The 13,238-nt window shown below is 29.2% G+C and overlaps 1 protein-coding gene across 1 annotated transcript; it reads left to right on the top strand.

Annotated features, from left to right (window-relative positions):
* The first annotated feature begins 866 nt into the window (after positions 1–866).
* Positions 867–2,805, top strand: LOC145045952 (protein FAR1-RELATED SEQUENCE 5-like). Its single transcript, XM_078994243.1, has 5 exons — positions 867–1,222; positions 1,295–1,481; positions 1,841–2,198; positions 2,352–2,410; positions 2,737–2,805. Exons 1-5 carry the CDS (start codon positions 867–869, stop codon positions 2,803–2,805), a joined length of 1,029 nt encoding a protein of 342 aa, XP_078850369.1.
* The last annotated feature ends 10,433 nt before the right edge of the window (positions 2,806–13,238 follow it).

Genomic DNA, 13,238 nt, shown 5'->3' with positions numbered 1-13,238 from the left:
TTATCAATTCTAAATTTCTAATCTGTATATATAAATTCCAGGTTACTAACGATTCATTATGAGTTCTCTAAATTCTTGTTCAGATTTGAATTCAACTATTAATGAACAATCACGTAAGTTTTTTTTTCTTAATATAAATTTCACATTTTCTATATAATGTAATAAAATAGATGTTTTTTTTTTGGTTTTGCAGTTCATGATCAATCATCTTCAAATATGAATATTGATCATTTAAATAGCAGTAATTCTTGTTCAGATTTGCATTCAATTATTAATGAACAATCACGTAAGTTTTTTTTCTTAATATAAATTTCACATTTTATATATAATGTAATAAAATAGACGTTTTGTTTGGTTTTGCAGTTCATGATGAATCATCTTCATGTATGAATATTGATTAGTCAAATAGCAGTAATTCTCGTTATAGTTTTGATTTTGAGCTCTACAATACTGAAACTTTTAAGCTTGTTCCTTATGACAAGTTGATACATAAGAAGCCTTTCAAAGGATTGTTGTTTGATTCGTTGGACATTGGTCTTGACTTTTACAAGACTTATGGTCAAGAATCTAGTTTTGATGTGAATATGTCAAGTCAAAAAATATACAATGATGGCACAATTTGTATTAGATATTCGACATGTAGTAGATCTGGTTTCACGGAGTCATTCAAGAATGAAAATATTAATGTGAAGTTTTCAGATGTTAAGAGAAGGAGAACTTCTTCTAAGAAGAATGGATGCCATGTTGTTTCAAAGTTGAAGAATCTCCGATGTTCTTTAATGTTCTACATTTATGTGTTTGTTGAAGATCATAACCATGAACTTGTTGCTCAAGATTAGTTGTGCTTACTAAGGATTAATAGGACAATGGATTTTCTTGATGAATCCTTTATACATAAGGTTGGTACTTGTAACATTGGTGCTTCAAAAGCTTATAACTCAGTGAGTAGTATGAAGGGTGGCTTTGATTTTAGGGGAAGGACTGCAGTTGACTTTAAAAATCTTCATAGATATTTAAATTCTAAAATTGGTGTCAAACATTCCCAAATGGTTGTGGATATATTGACAAACAGAAATTTGTGTTTCTCTAATTTTTCTTTTGAGGTCCAAAAAGATGTTGATGATCATCTTATTGGACTTTTTTGGGCTGATGATACTTCAAAAGCCAACTATAAACAATTTGAAGATGTATTATCTTTTGATGCTACTTATCAAACAAACAAGTAATTCCTAATCCTTATTTGTTCTTTTTATGGTATTTGTTCTTTTTAATAATACTTATCAAAAAAATTCAGGTATTCTATGGTATTTGTTCTTTTTACTAGAGTTGACTACCACAAGCATTGTGTTACTTTTGATGCTAGTTTACTAGCTTGTGAGACAACAGATGCATATGTGTGGTTGCTTGAGGTGTTTCGTAAAACATTTGTCAAGCCACCCATGATGATTGTAATAGATCAGGATTCATCAATGAAGAAAGCTGTTAGTTTTGTTTTTCTTGAATCGAATCATAAACTATGCATGTGGCACATCTCTCAAAAACTTGAGGAAAAGATATATTCTTTGTTTCTTGATTCCTATATATGTTTATAACCATATAGATCATAAAGAACATTGTGAATTCATAATGTAAATTTGCATATGATGAAAAGCACAAATCTAAATCATAAATTACACTGTGAATTCATAATGTTAACCAAATGTTATTTTACTATGTATTACATCAAATATTCAACATATGTAATGCTTCTTATGTGTTTCTTTTTTTTTAGATTCCTGTCGATGTTTGTAATCATCCGGACTTCCAAAAGACATTTTTTTCTATTATATGGAATATTCAGTGTTCTCCACAAGATTTTGAAAGTTCTTGGTCAACAATGTTAGATAAGTTTCATCTAAAAGAAAATGACAGGTTAAGGTCTGTTTTTAAAATAAGGGATTTATGGATTCCATCTTATATGGGAGATCTTGAACTTTCTGGTTTGATGCGAACTACTTCAAGATCAGAGAGTCTGAATTATGCTTTCTCACATTCTTTGCATCATAAATCAAATTTGGTGAAGTTCATGATGTCGTTTGATAGTGCAATGGAGAAGCAAAGGCATCAACAATCTTTATTAGATTATCAGTCCACAACTACTACCCCTAAGCTAAGAACTCCTTTGGCTATTGAAAAGCATGCATCGGAAATTTATACACGTAATATTTTCTTGGACATTCAGGAAAGATTTATACAAATCTGTGTTTTATTGTGCTCAAGAATCTTTAGTTATTGAAGATGAAAGTGAAGTTTATGTTTTCAGAGATAAGAAGAAAAAAAGTTGATTGCTAAAAATGTGAATGAGGATGAAGATTCTGATGATTTTTATCGAAATAGTCTTCCTTTTCATTGTCCTAATACTCGTTACAAGGTATGTCTCTTTGTCCTAATACAGTTTATTAAATATAAAATGTAGTTTAATAATTCACACTGTGAATGTAGGATGTTTTGCTAATTCACAGTGTGAATTTTTATAGAGTTATAAATTGGTTTGTACTTTTCATTAGATTAGTATGGAATATGTATTTTTTTTGTGAATTTGATTTAAAGTACATATTTATATTATAGTATTATGATTTCTAATGTCCAGTTAATTAATAATGTGAATCGATGTTAATTTGTATAATTTGTATCGAATGGTATGATATAGAATTTCTTATTCAGATATTAATTTGTTTATTAATGATAATTTTGTAGGTTGTATTTAGTAGAAGGGTTGATAGCAATAGCTTCAATTGTAGCTGCATGCTTTTTGTCCAGGAATGATTGTTATGTCGTCATATGTTTTTCATATTAAATATGAAAGAGTATGATGAAATTCCATCAAATTTCATTTTGAGGAGATGTGGAAAAGATATCATAGCTGATGGATTGTTGAGAAAAAAGTACTCATATCCTCATAAAGGCAGTAAAAATGAATGTTTTTGATTCAAGACGTATGTGATATTCTTCGTTTGTCCATTAACAAGATAACAAATAATGAGGATGAGTTGGCTAAATATATAAAGCAACTTCAGGAGGTTGATAGTGGTATTCCTTTATGTACCTCATCAAGGGCATCTCCGAGTAGATAAGTTCACATTGAAAAAATTATTGGAGCTGCAGTACCTAATATTATTAACATTCATAATCCAGAGGGGATCAGCAACAAGGGATGGGCCAGTGGTAAAAGAATCAAGAGCACTAGAGAGAAAGTGATTGAGAAATCTAAAATGGGTTCTATGTTGTGCAGTTTATGTCATAAACCAAATCACAATGCTAGGAATTGCATTTTGAGGTTAAAGAAGTCTGATTTAGAATCTGAGGTTACAAAAGGCTGATTGTTTCTATTTTTTTTTCTTTTTAAGACTACTAAAATAAGATTTGGTTTTTGTAATGATCATTCAATGGATACAAATGTTGAAATATTGATGTTAATTTTGATATTCATTGTTTTAGACTTTATTTCTAATAATAGATTTTTTTTTCAAATTTATTGTTTTTGGTTAAAGATATTTTTTATTGTTAGTTTTTTGAATCTTTTCTAATAAAAATTACATGCTAATGATTTAATTTATGTATATTATTGTTAATCTCATATATAAAATTTTCATGTTAAAGATTGTCTTAATGTAATTTAATTCACATTATGAATCTCAACTGTTAATTGTTCTAATGATCTATATGTACCATAATTCACATTGTGAACCTCACATATAAAATATACATGTTATAATATGTATTGTAATTCACATTGTGAATCCGACATATAAAATTTTCACAAGGTTAACATATAAACAATGTAAATTATATATATATATATATATATATATATATATATATATATATATATATATATATATATATATATATATATATAATATTGTATTGTTATTACATTAACATTTAATAATTTAGACATAAAAGAAATGAAGTAAATGTATGAAATGACAATTTACTTTCAATTCTTTATTCAAAGTAGAAATATAATTACTCCCCCCACCCCCCCACCCACACACCAATAGCATATTTTTAATAAAACATGTAATTGTATAACATACATGTAGATATTCACATGAAAATATAAACATCTTTTAAGTGTTTAGTAAAGTTCTTTATATTTTATATAGAAACTAACATCAAATTGTAACATAACAAGCATGTATATGTTCTTAAAGAAAATAAAGTGCATCTAAACTTATACTAATTATGAATAGAAAACTAAGTTTTAAGTTTTACACTTCTTTTTCCAATTCTTGAAGTACTATATCCTTTCTCCCTTTTTTTCCATCCCTTGTTGAGCAAATCTTTTATTTCTTCATTAGTCTTTTTTGCGAACTTAGCTTTTTGCGCAATGATTTTTGACCTGTATGTGTTTGTGTCACTCAATAGTATCTTTGTAAAATACTTAATGCGTAAATCGTTTAACACACTTTGTTGTTGTTTTGATTCTTTTGACAACCTACATGTCCAATTTACTGTTTTATCTCCCATATATGTCTTCATATAACGCATGCAAAAAATTCAATAGTCAGCATGATTATCCCTCGTGCGCCAATTCATGTTCACCCTTTTTGGTTCAACACCCTCCAAAGTTGAAGCTGATTTGTTATTGACCCTCATCAAGTACCTACTAAAAAGTATTTTCTGCAAAAAAGAGATTGTCATTTTCTATAATTATTATTTTATTTAGATTATCAGTCTATTAATACTTATATTTTATAATGTAAATTTACTATTCTTACCAATTCATTAAGTGCATCATTATAAGCTCTATAAAACTTTGCAACTGAATTCCTATTGTTAATGACATCAACCGCTGGTTCCTCTAAGTTTATGCAGACGATGTAAAAGTGATTTTTTTTATGAACTGGTAAAAACACCTGTCAGAGGTTTAATAATTTAAATTGTTAAACTTTGTTTAAAATATGTAATATATTCAACAAAAAGAGCAGTATGTCACTAAGTGAGCGTTTTCAAATGTCAGAAGTTATTTGTCCTTTTTCATTACATATTTGATATTTGACTCAAATTTATTAAATCTTTCATTGAAAGGGATATTTTTGTCAAATATGAACTGCCTCTGTAAAAAAAATTAATATACATCAAACTTTAAAAAGTAAATTGTTAAATTCAGAATAAGGTAAATTTTAAATTTAAAATTATTCACACTGTGAATTATAATGGGATTCACTGTGTGAATTTTCTTACTTATTCAGAACTATTCACAAATTTTATTTATTTTATTATAAACATTATCAGGATATATATTTTTTAATTAACTTACCACCATTGATGTATCAAAGAAATACCGATTCGCTGTAGAATTTGACTTAAGCTTTTCTTCGTAGTTCAAAATATCAGTCCAAGCATCAATGACATGTGCAAGTACCCATAATCCTGGCTGCATTGTTTTAGTTATTCCTCTTCCAAGCACATAACCTCTCTTAGAATGAAATATCTTCTCACTTAATTTGTAATCAAATAAAAAAAAAACAGTTAATAAAAAATTAATTTGTATTTATATTTATATACTATTGTATTTAAATAAAAGATAACATAAATTATTACCTGCTATTACCAATTCTGGAAAAAACTCTATCTGATACTTTTACTTCATCTGGATCTACGAATTTTGATGCACAAACCTCTTTTTTATTATTATGAGAAGATAGCTTCAGTGATGTTTTTTTTTAATCTTTTTCCTACTTCTCTTTTTTTGTCTTTATCATCTTCAATTCCCAAGATATTATTGTCACATTTTGTTTCTTCTGAATCCTAATTTTCTCCTGCATCAAATTTTTCATCTTTTATTTTTTTCTTCATGTGTTCATCTTCACTGCTTTCATCTCCTTCCTGAAATTTAAAATTTGAAATTTGAAATTAATAATTAATAGGTGGACAAGTGTCATGATAAATGATATATAACATTAATGAGGGGTTCTAATTGCATGACACTTGTCAATATGAGATTAAACCTATTCTTTTATTAGAATAGGGACAGTCAATAGTTGTTAATTTTTTGATCCAACCATCTTAATAGCTTCTTTGGTTTCTCCACTCATATTGGTTTTCTATTGAACCCTATATATATATATATATATATATATATATATATATATATATATATATATATATATATATATATATATATATATATATATATATATATATATATATATATATATATAAAATCGAGTTTTGTATTTGGACTAAGGCTCATTTGCCACTACCCACGAATGTCTATACCGGAGTGAATGGTTAGTTTGCCAAAAATCGTTAATTTGGTTTACTCAATTTTCTGTTTAAGATATATATGGTTTAACTAGGATGGATTTATACGTATCTTTAGTTTGATGTGGACAGACTTCAGCAGTTTCGAACTTTTGATCAGCATGTATGGTTTTATAAAATAAGATATTAATAATTAAGTGATTCTAGATATTTTTTTTGATAGTATTTAACATATAATTGTATGTACGTCTTTAATGTACATGTATATAATATAAATATGAGGGTGGGGAGGGGCTCATCTTTTGAAGCTCCTAACAAGGATTCTCTTAGGTCCTCAACAGGGCTAGTGCAACACCAACACCAACACATTTCTCAAGAGATAGTACAAGATTCTATACTGTACCCTTTTCTTTCAATATTTTTAAGAGTTCTAGAAAAATACAGTTTTCAGAGAGAGAGAGAGAGAGAGAGAGAGAGAGAGAGAGAGAGAGAGAGAGAGAGAGAGAGAGAGAGAGAGAGAGAGAGAGAGAGAGAGAGAGAGAGAGAGAGAGAGAGAGAGAACTGTGTGTGTGTGTTTAGTCAGATATAGTATTAAACCTTTGGTGATTTTTATTTAAATTTTTGCATGAGAATCAAACAAAAGTGGTGGTGAATGATGTTGTTTTTGATCAGAGGTTATCTTTTATGAAATTTGATGCCCCACATTCCTCTTACATGGACACTTTAAACACTCATCATTACTGCTGAGGTGGCATCGGGCAATCAAACTTTGCTTTTCTCAACTTTTGTTTATGCTTCTCTTTTGGTAGGGTTGAAGGAATGTCTCTTTGCTTCACCTCCTATATACCCTTCTTATTTTTTCTATTTTTCTTTTTGTTTTACGCTAGGGAATGTATCCTTTTACTATCTTCTACTTTTTTTTTTTCCGTGTTAACTAATCGTCATGTTGATTTTTCTTTTTTTTGTTTTAGAAATAGAAAATAATCACTTTTAGATATTTATATGTTTATATTTAAAAAGAATTTATTGGTTTGTTATTAGGATGCTGCTATTAAGATATTTATTAGAAACTTCATAGATATTTTTATCAAAAGTCAACCAATAAATAATCATTTATAATCATTTTTTTAAAAAATAATATAATTTCAACTAATAAAAATACCTTAAAAACTACATATATACATAAGTAATAAAATATTATGTCTTTTTAATCAACCCTTATCAGGATCATATCATCAATTTTGTTCTTTTATTCAAATTTACTATTTAACATCATCATTATATTAAACCCTATAAAATTTAATAAATTTTCACATCATCATCCTTATATTTTTAAACATAATTATAAATTTAAAAATAAAATATATAACAGTTAAAAAGTTGTAATAGTTAAAAATAAATTATTTGAAAATTACAAAGCCTAAAATATTTAATAAATAAAAATTTATTAATTAAAGAATATGAAAACTAAAAGTACAATAATTTAAAAAAAAAAAGACGACATACAAATTTTTTATAGGTTAAATTCACAAATGGTCATTTAGCATTAAATTTTGTCCATAAAATAATTTTCATAAAACTTTATTTGCATGAATGGTCCTATAGAAAAAAACTTTGCATACAAATAATGATTCTCACGAATGTATGTTAGATAGATCCACTAAGTTCAACGATTTTTGGATAAGGATAATTTATGCCATTTTTCGAAACATCACCTAAAGACTATTTGAAAATTTAAAAAAAAATCTATTAAATCCATTATTAATTACAATAAATCAAATCAAATCTAAAAAAATTAAACATAGAAAATGTAATATTTTTACAAGTAAAAAATTAAAACTTACATATTTTACTGATCATTCAACTATATATTTTTTTTAGTTAAATAAATCATTTTTGTTGTTTTTATATAAAATATTCAAACTACAATACATAATTAAATATTTATGTTTTCTATTTTTTGTATTTAAAAAGTGTAGTGTATAAAATCATCTTTTTATTACTTTTTCTTTTTACTTGATGTAATTTTGAATATACACATTCATTTTCCTTAAACCATTATAATTATTTTTGTAAACAAAAAAACAAAGTGTTATTAGGAAAAAAATATGGTTTTATGTAAATAATAATATGCTTCTATTTATTTTTAAGAATATAAATATGTGAGTTTGAGTTAAAGGTAATATTGTGCTTAAATTTTAGATTTATAATATAAGTACGATAAATTTTTTATTGGTTTGATATACACTTTAGATAATTAATTTTCACAAAATATTTATTTTTATCAAAATTTGGGTAAACTAAAAAAAATATGTTTAAATGGTTTTTGACTCATAAATAATAGCGAATCATACTTTTTTATAAAAATAAATATATTTATATAAATTATTTTTCCTAAAAGGTTTATGTCTGTGTTTCATAAATGATGACTTATATAAATATATTTATCTTATAGAAACAATATAATACGTGGTTGTTTCCACAAATCTTTTAAACATACAAAATATTTTTATTTTCCTTAAAAGAAAATGAATTGTATGGAACTAATGTCATTTTATTTAATTATTTTAACATATATTGTAGCATATGTAATTAGTAGCTAAAAGGTGTTTTTTATTTTTTAAAATTTGTTTTTAAAAGGTTATGTCTTCATTAATGAATATATTTAAAATTTGATAATACTAAATAATTTTTTAAAACTAAATACCAGAAGTTTATATCAAACCAATATAAATAATAATGTACATATAATATCAATCCAAAACTGAAATATATTTTTATATTTAAGTAGAAACAATATACTTATATTTCTAATACAAAAGAGAACCATACTATTATATTTAAAATCATGCATTTTTTTTATAATAACACATCATATTTTTTAATAAAAATACATATACTTATATAAAAAAATAAAGATAAATCTTAAAAATTACATCGAGTAAAAAATTAAAAAGTAATAAAATGATGTTTTTATACCTCAAATTTTTTTAGATAAAAAATAGAAAACGAAAATCTGTAATTACATATTGTAGTTTGAGTACTTTATATAAAGTTTACACAACAAAATTTATTTATATATTAAATAAAATATATTTGCATGATCATTAAATTTTGTATGTTTTTTTACTTGTATAAATATCGCATTTTCTATATATCACCTAGTTTCCAGGTAAGCATTTATGTTGAGCTATCAGCTAACTTTTAAGATTTAGCCTTGGTTATGATGTGAGCACTTGTGTGTCATGATGTGACATTGCCCAATGAAATGCACATCTCATTTAGGTTATCATGACGTGACTACATGTGGGTCACGACATGATAACTCTTGCATGCAATAACCCTAATTTTGGGGGTTGTCCCCCTATTTAAGCATAATGAGTGTAGGGTTCGCCAATCCTCAGCATCCATAACCTCCCTTCACGTTCAAGAAAACTCCTAATCCTAAATTGTTGATTGTGAGCTCCTTTTTGGGTGATTTCTAGCCAAGAAGAAGAAGATATAGAGTTTTAGAGCATCATATTAACTTGCAAGCCTCACCATCATCTTTCCTCTCATACTTTGGACCTTTGTGAGTATTAAAGCTCCATGATTTATCATCCAATGTGCTTAGATCTACGTTTTCATGTGCTTTTCTTCGTGTTTAGGCTAGTTGGAATTTTTAGGTTCCATAAAGTTGCAAACTTTATGGATTCCCATAGTCCTTTTATAGTTGAAAGTGATGAATTTGAGGTTTGATAGAGTTTTAAACTCTTGCAAATGATCTTGACCCCTTTTTTACATCATATTGACCTAACATCTATTTGAGACATGCATTGGACATTCACATCTAAAAAGCTACAATGTTTATGGTATTTTAAGATAGAGAAGTCCTTCTCGAAGGTTTGGTTGCATGGATTAAAGGATAAAGAGATTAGGGCATTAGCATGTCCAACATGTTCCTCGTGATGTGACACCTTGGTCGTTACGATGTGAATAAGGCTTGGTTCGCGATTATTTTATCTCCATTATGCCACAACATGAACAATGGGTAGTCACGATATGGCTAACAACTGAATGACTTTTGATTGTTGACTTTGACTTTGACCATTGACTTTTTTACCAAGTTTAAATTTAGGTCAAACTTAGGCTTTTGTGTCGTAGTTTAAGGATTTGTCCTTGTTTGTTGTATAGGTGACCTGTAGAGCTAGCTATTAGATCTGTGATCAGTAGTGTTATCTTCTACACTGCAAGGTGATTTTCTCACTTTACTTCATATTGCAGTATGTGTCCTTGTGTGTAGGATGTTATTATAGTATAGTCATCTATTATATTTGTAGATCTATATGACTACATCAATTTGATGGTTGTTGATTATCTGTTTACATATGTCAAAATAGTGATGTTATGTTGTAGGCTAACATACCCGGGGCAATCCAGTCTTGTGTTATGGGCCTGGGGTAATCTAGTATGGTGACTATAGGCCTAAGGGCAATCCAGTTTTATATTGTGTGATTAATGTGCATGCATTGTATATATATGTTGTTGTGTGGGGTATTTTGGGGGAACTCACTAAGCTTTGGTGTAAAATGTTGGTTTTAATGTTTTTAGGTACTTCTGATGGTTGGGGCAAGGTGAAGGTGTGATTACACACATCCTCTTATTATTATTTTTTTGTCCTGAGAGATTAATGATACTCTAATTATCTATGGATTTGATTTGAAAACAAATGTTTATTATTTTATGATTTTATCAAAATTAAAAAAATTGCCATGGATTTTGGGATGTTTCAAGTTAGTATCAGAGACTTGGTTTCAGAGAATTGGATGGACACTTGTGTGAATCCATAATCAAACTATGGATTAGAAAAATATTTTCATAATTAATTTTAAAATCAAGGGTGAGGATGCGATGTGTACAATCAGCTGGAGCCAAGGAAAGTTATTCTCCAAGATACCCACACTTGTTTATATTGAAGATACTGTAGAATTTCCTGCTAGTTATAGGTTAGGGATCTTCAAAAAATTTATGATATAATTGCCTAATTTTATGATTCCTGGCATCCTAAGGGGATTTCTTGACATGAGATATGAAACTGAATCTATTACTATAGTCGTTTAGTGTGTGCATCATGGTTATACATAACTAAGATTTTATAGCATGAGAATGTTTGATTTAGCCTTACTTCTGGTTCGTTGTCTGGTTGTGGGCTTAGGGTATAATCAATTATTATATTGTCAATCGAATCTGGTGTTATGCATGATTAACATACACAAGGCGGCTTCCAGGTTAGTGGAAGTTTCATGAGTAGGTATGGTTGTTAGAATATCAGTGTAAGGAATGATTAGCTACTCTTGAGAGAGTGAGTATACGATGTATGTGTATACAAGTTGCTTGGGCCTTTTGGATGGGAAGTTTATGGCGATCCTTCAAGACAAATATAGGTAGGTATGGAAGGTAGTATGGGCTCACATTGTTTAAATCACGAGACCTATACACGAATCAAAGAAGTCATAGATTCTTAGAATTTATTGGATGATTAGTGAAGTGATGGAATATAATGTGATTTTATGATGAGTTCAGGTTTATTTTTAGTATGGTGACCATGAGAGGATCATGATCAGGAGTCGATGGCGTGGAATGGTCAGGTTTGATGAATGATGAGATTCATAACATGATCACCACCCAAGTGACCATGAAAGTTAGGGAAGTGATCCCATAGATGTTTGGGCATATCAATACCATGATGATTGAGCTATTCAAAGATCGTTATGCAGCCGTTATGGAGGCTACTAGTGTCGTAGCCACTACTGCCATTACTATTACAAGATTTCAAGGGAAATAAATGATGCAATACTAGGACTTTAGCAACATGAAGTCGTTGGAGTTCGACAGCGTCAAGGAACCAATTATCACTATGAGGTGGATATCTGATGTGGAGGATTGTTTTTTCATATGCCCGTGCCTAAAGGACAAGAAGGTAAAGTTCTCATTGAACATTATTCGTTTAAGGGTAAAGGATTAGTGAAAGCTGGTGACCGGTGCTTATTCTCCTGCAGAGAAGGTCAAAGTGACTTCGGAGCAGTTCGTGAAGATGTTCTGTAGTGAGTATGTTCCAATTGTAAAGATCGTGAGGTTAGTCTAGGAGCATGTGTTGTTGAAGCAGACCATAAAGTCTGATGTTTCACTCAGATATCCCGCTACTTGAGCATTCTCAAGATGGAGATCTATGAGTTTGTATCGACACAACACTAGCATTCCCTCTCTGAGCTGCAATCATTTACACGGTGGAGTGAAACTGCTAGTGAGACCCGGATAAGAGATAAGCGGAAAACCCCAGTTTAGACTCATCTAGAAACAAATTGGTTCAAGCCCGCTGATTCACGATCCACATGTCAGAGGGGCAACACTTCTGGCAAGTGTGGGAAAGAGCATGAGGGAGCATGCCGATCAACAACTAGGGGCTACAAATGTGGCCGAGATGGTCATTATATGAATGATTGCCGCTAGTAGGCTCTACCAGTTAGTTTTAAGATTTGTTACCATTACGATCAGATTGGCCATGTAAAGTCTAATTTTCCATTGCTTACTGTTAGGCCAATACATGTACCGATTCCGACTACCCTTTGGATCACAAATGGGGGTTAGGGAGGGTCGACGCTCCAAGGGCTAGGGGCCATGCATTTCATCTTACTGTAATGGAGGCCAGGGCGGCACCTGATGTCGTTATTGGTATGTATTCATTTCTTATTTTATAAAGTTAACTTTTGTCTGCTTATGTTTGTGATTATAATAGGTATCTTATTAGTGAATTCATTGCTTACCCTTGTGCTTTTCAACTTGGGTGTGAGTTGCCCCTTCGTATCTCAGTCCTTCATTTACGATTTTGTTATGGCTATAGGAGAGTTGGAGTGTCAGTATAGAGTTTCCATCTCCAATGAACACAAGATTTCCGCTTTATGCGTGTTTCGCGATTTCTCTTCACATCATGGTTTTGGAAGAGATTT

Source organism: Lactuca saligna, chromosome 5 (assembly GCF_052625555.1).
Source record: "Lactuca saligna cultivar CGN05327 chromosome 5, ASM5262555v1, whole genome shotgun sequence".
NCBI lineage: Eukaryota > Viridiplantae > Streptophyta > Magnoliopsida > Asterales > Asteraceae > Lactuca > Lactuca saligna.
Note: the sequence above shows the minus strand (reverse complement) of the source record. Positions and strands in the feature narration are given on the sequence as shown.

Excerpts from the sequence above, each read along its gene's own strand:
- LOC145045952 (XM_078994243.1), top strand. The coding sequence starts at position 867 with ATGGATTTTCTTGATGAATCCTTTATACATAAGGTTGGTACTTGTAAC. Across the intron at positions 2,199-2,351 it reads TGCATCGGAAATTTATACAC|ATTCTGATGATTTTTATCGA; the intron begins GTAATATTTTCT and ends ATGAGGATGAAG. Across the intron at positions 2,411-2,736 it reads GTCCTAATACTCGTTACAAG|GTTGTATTTAGTAGAAGGGT; the intron begins GTATGTCTCTTT and ends ATAATTTTGTAG.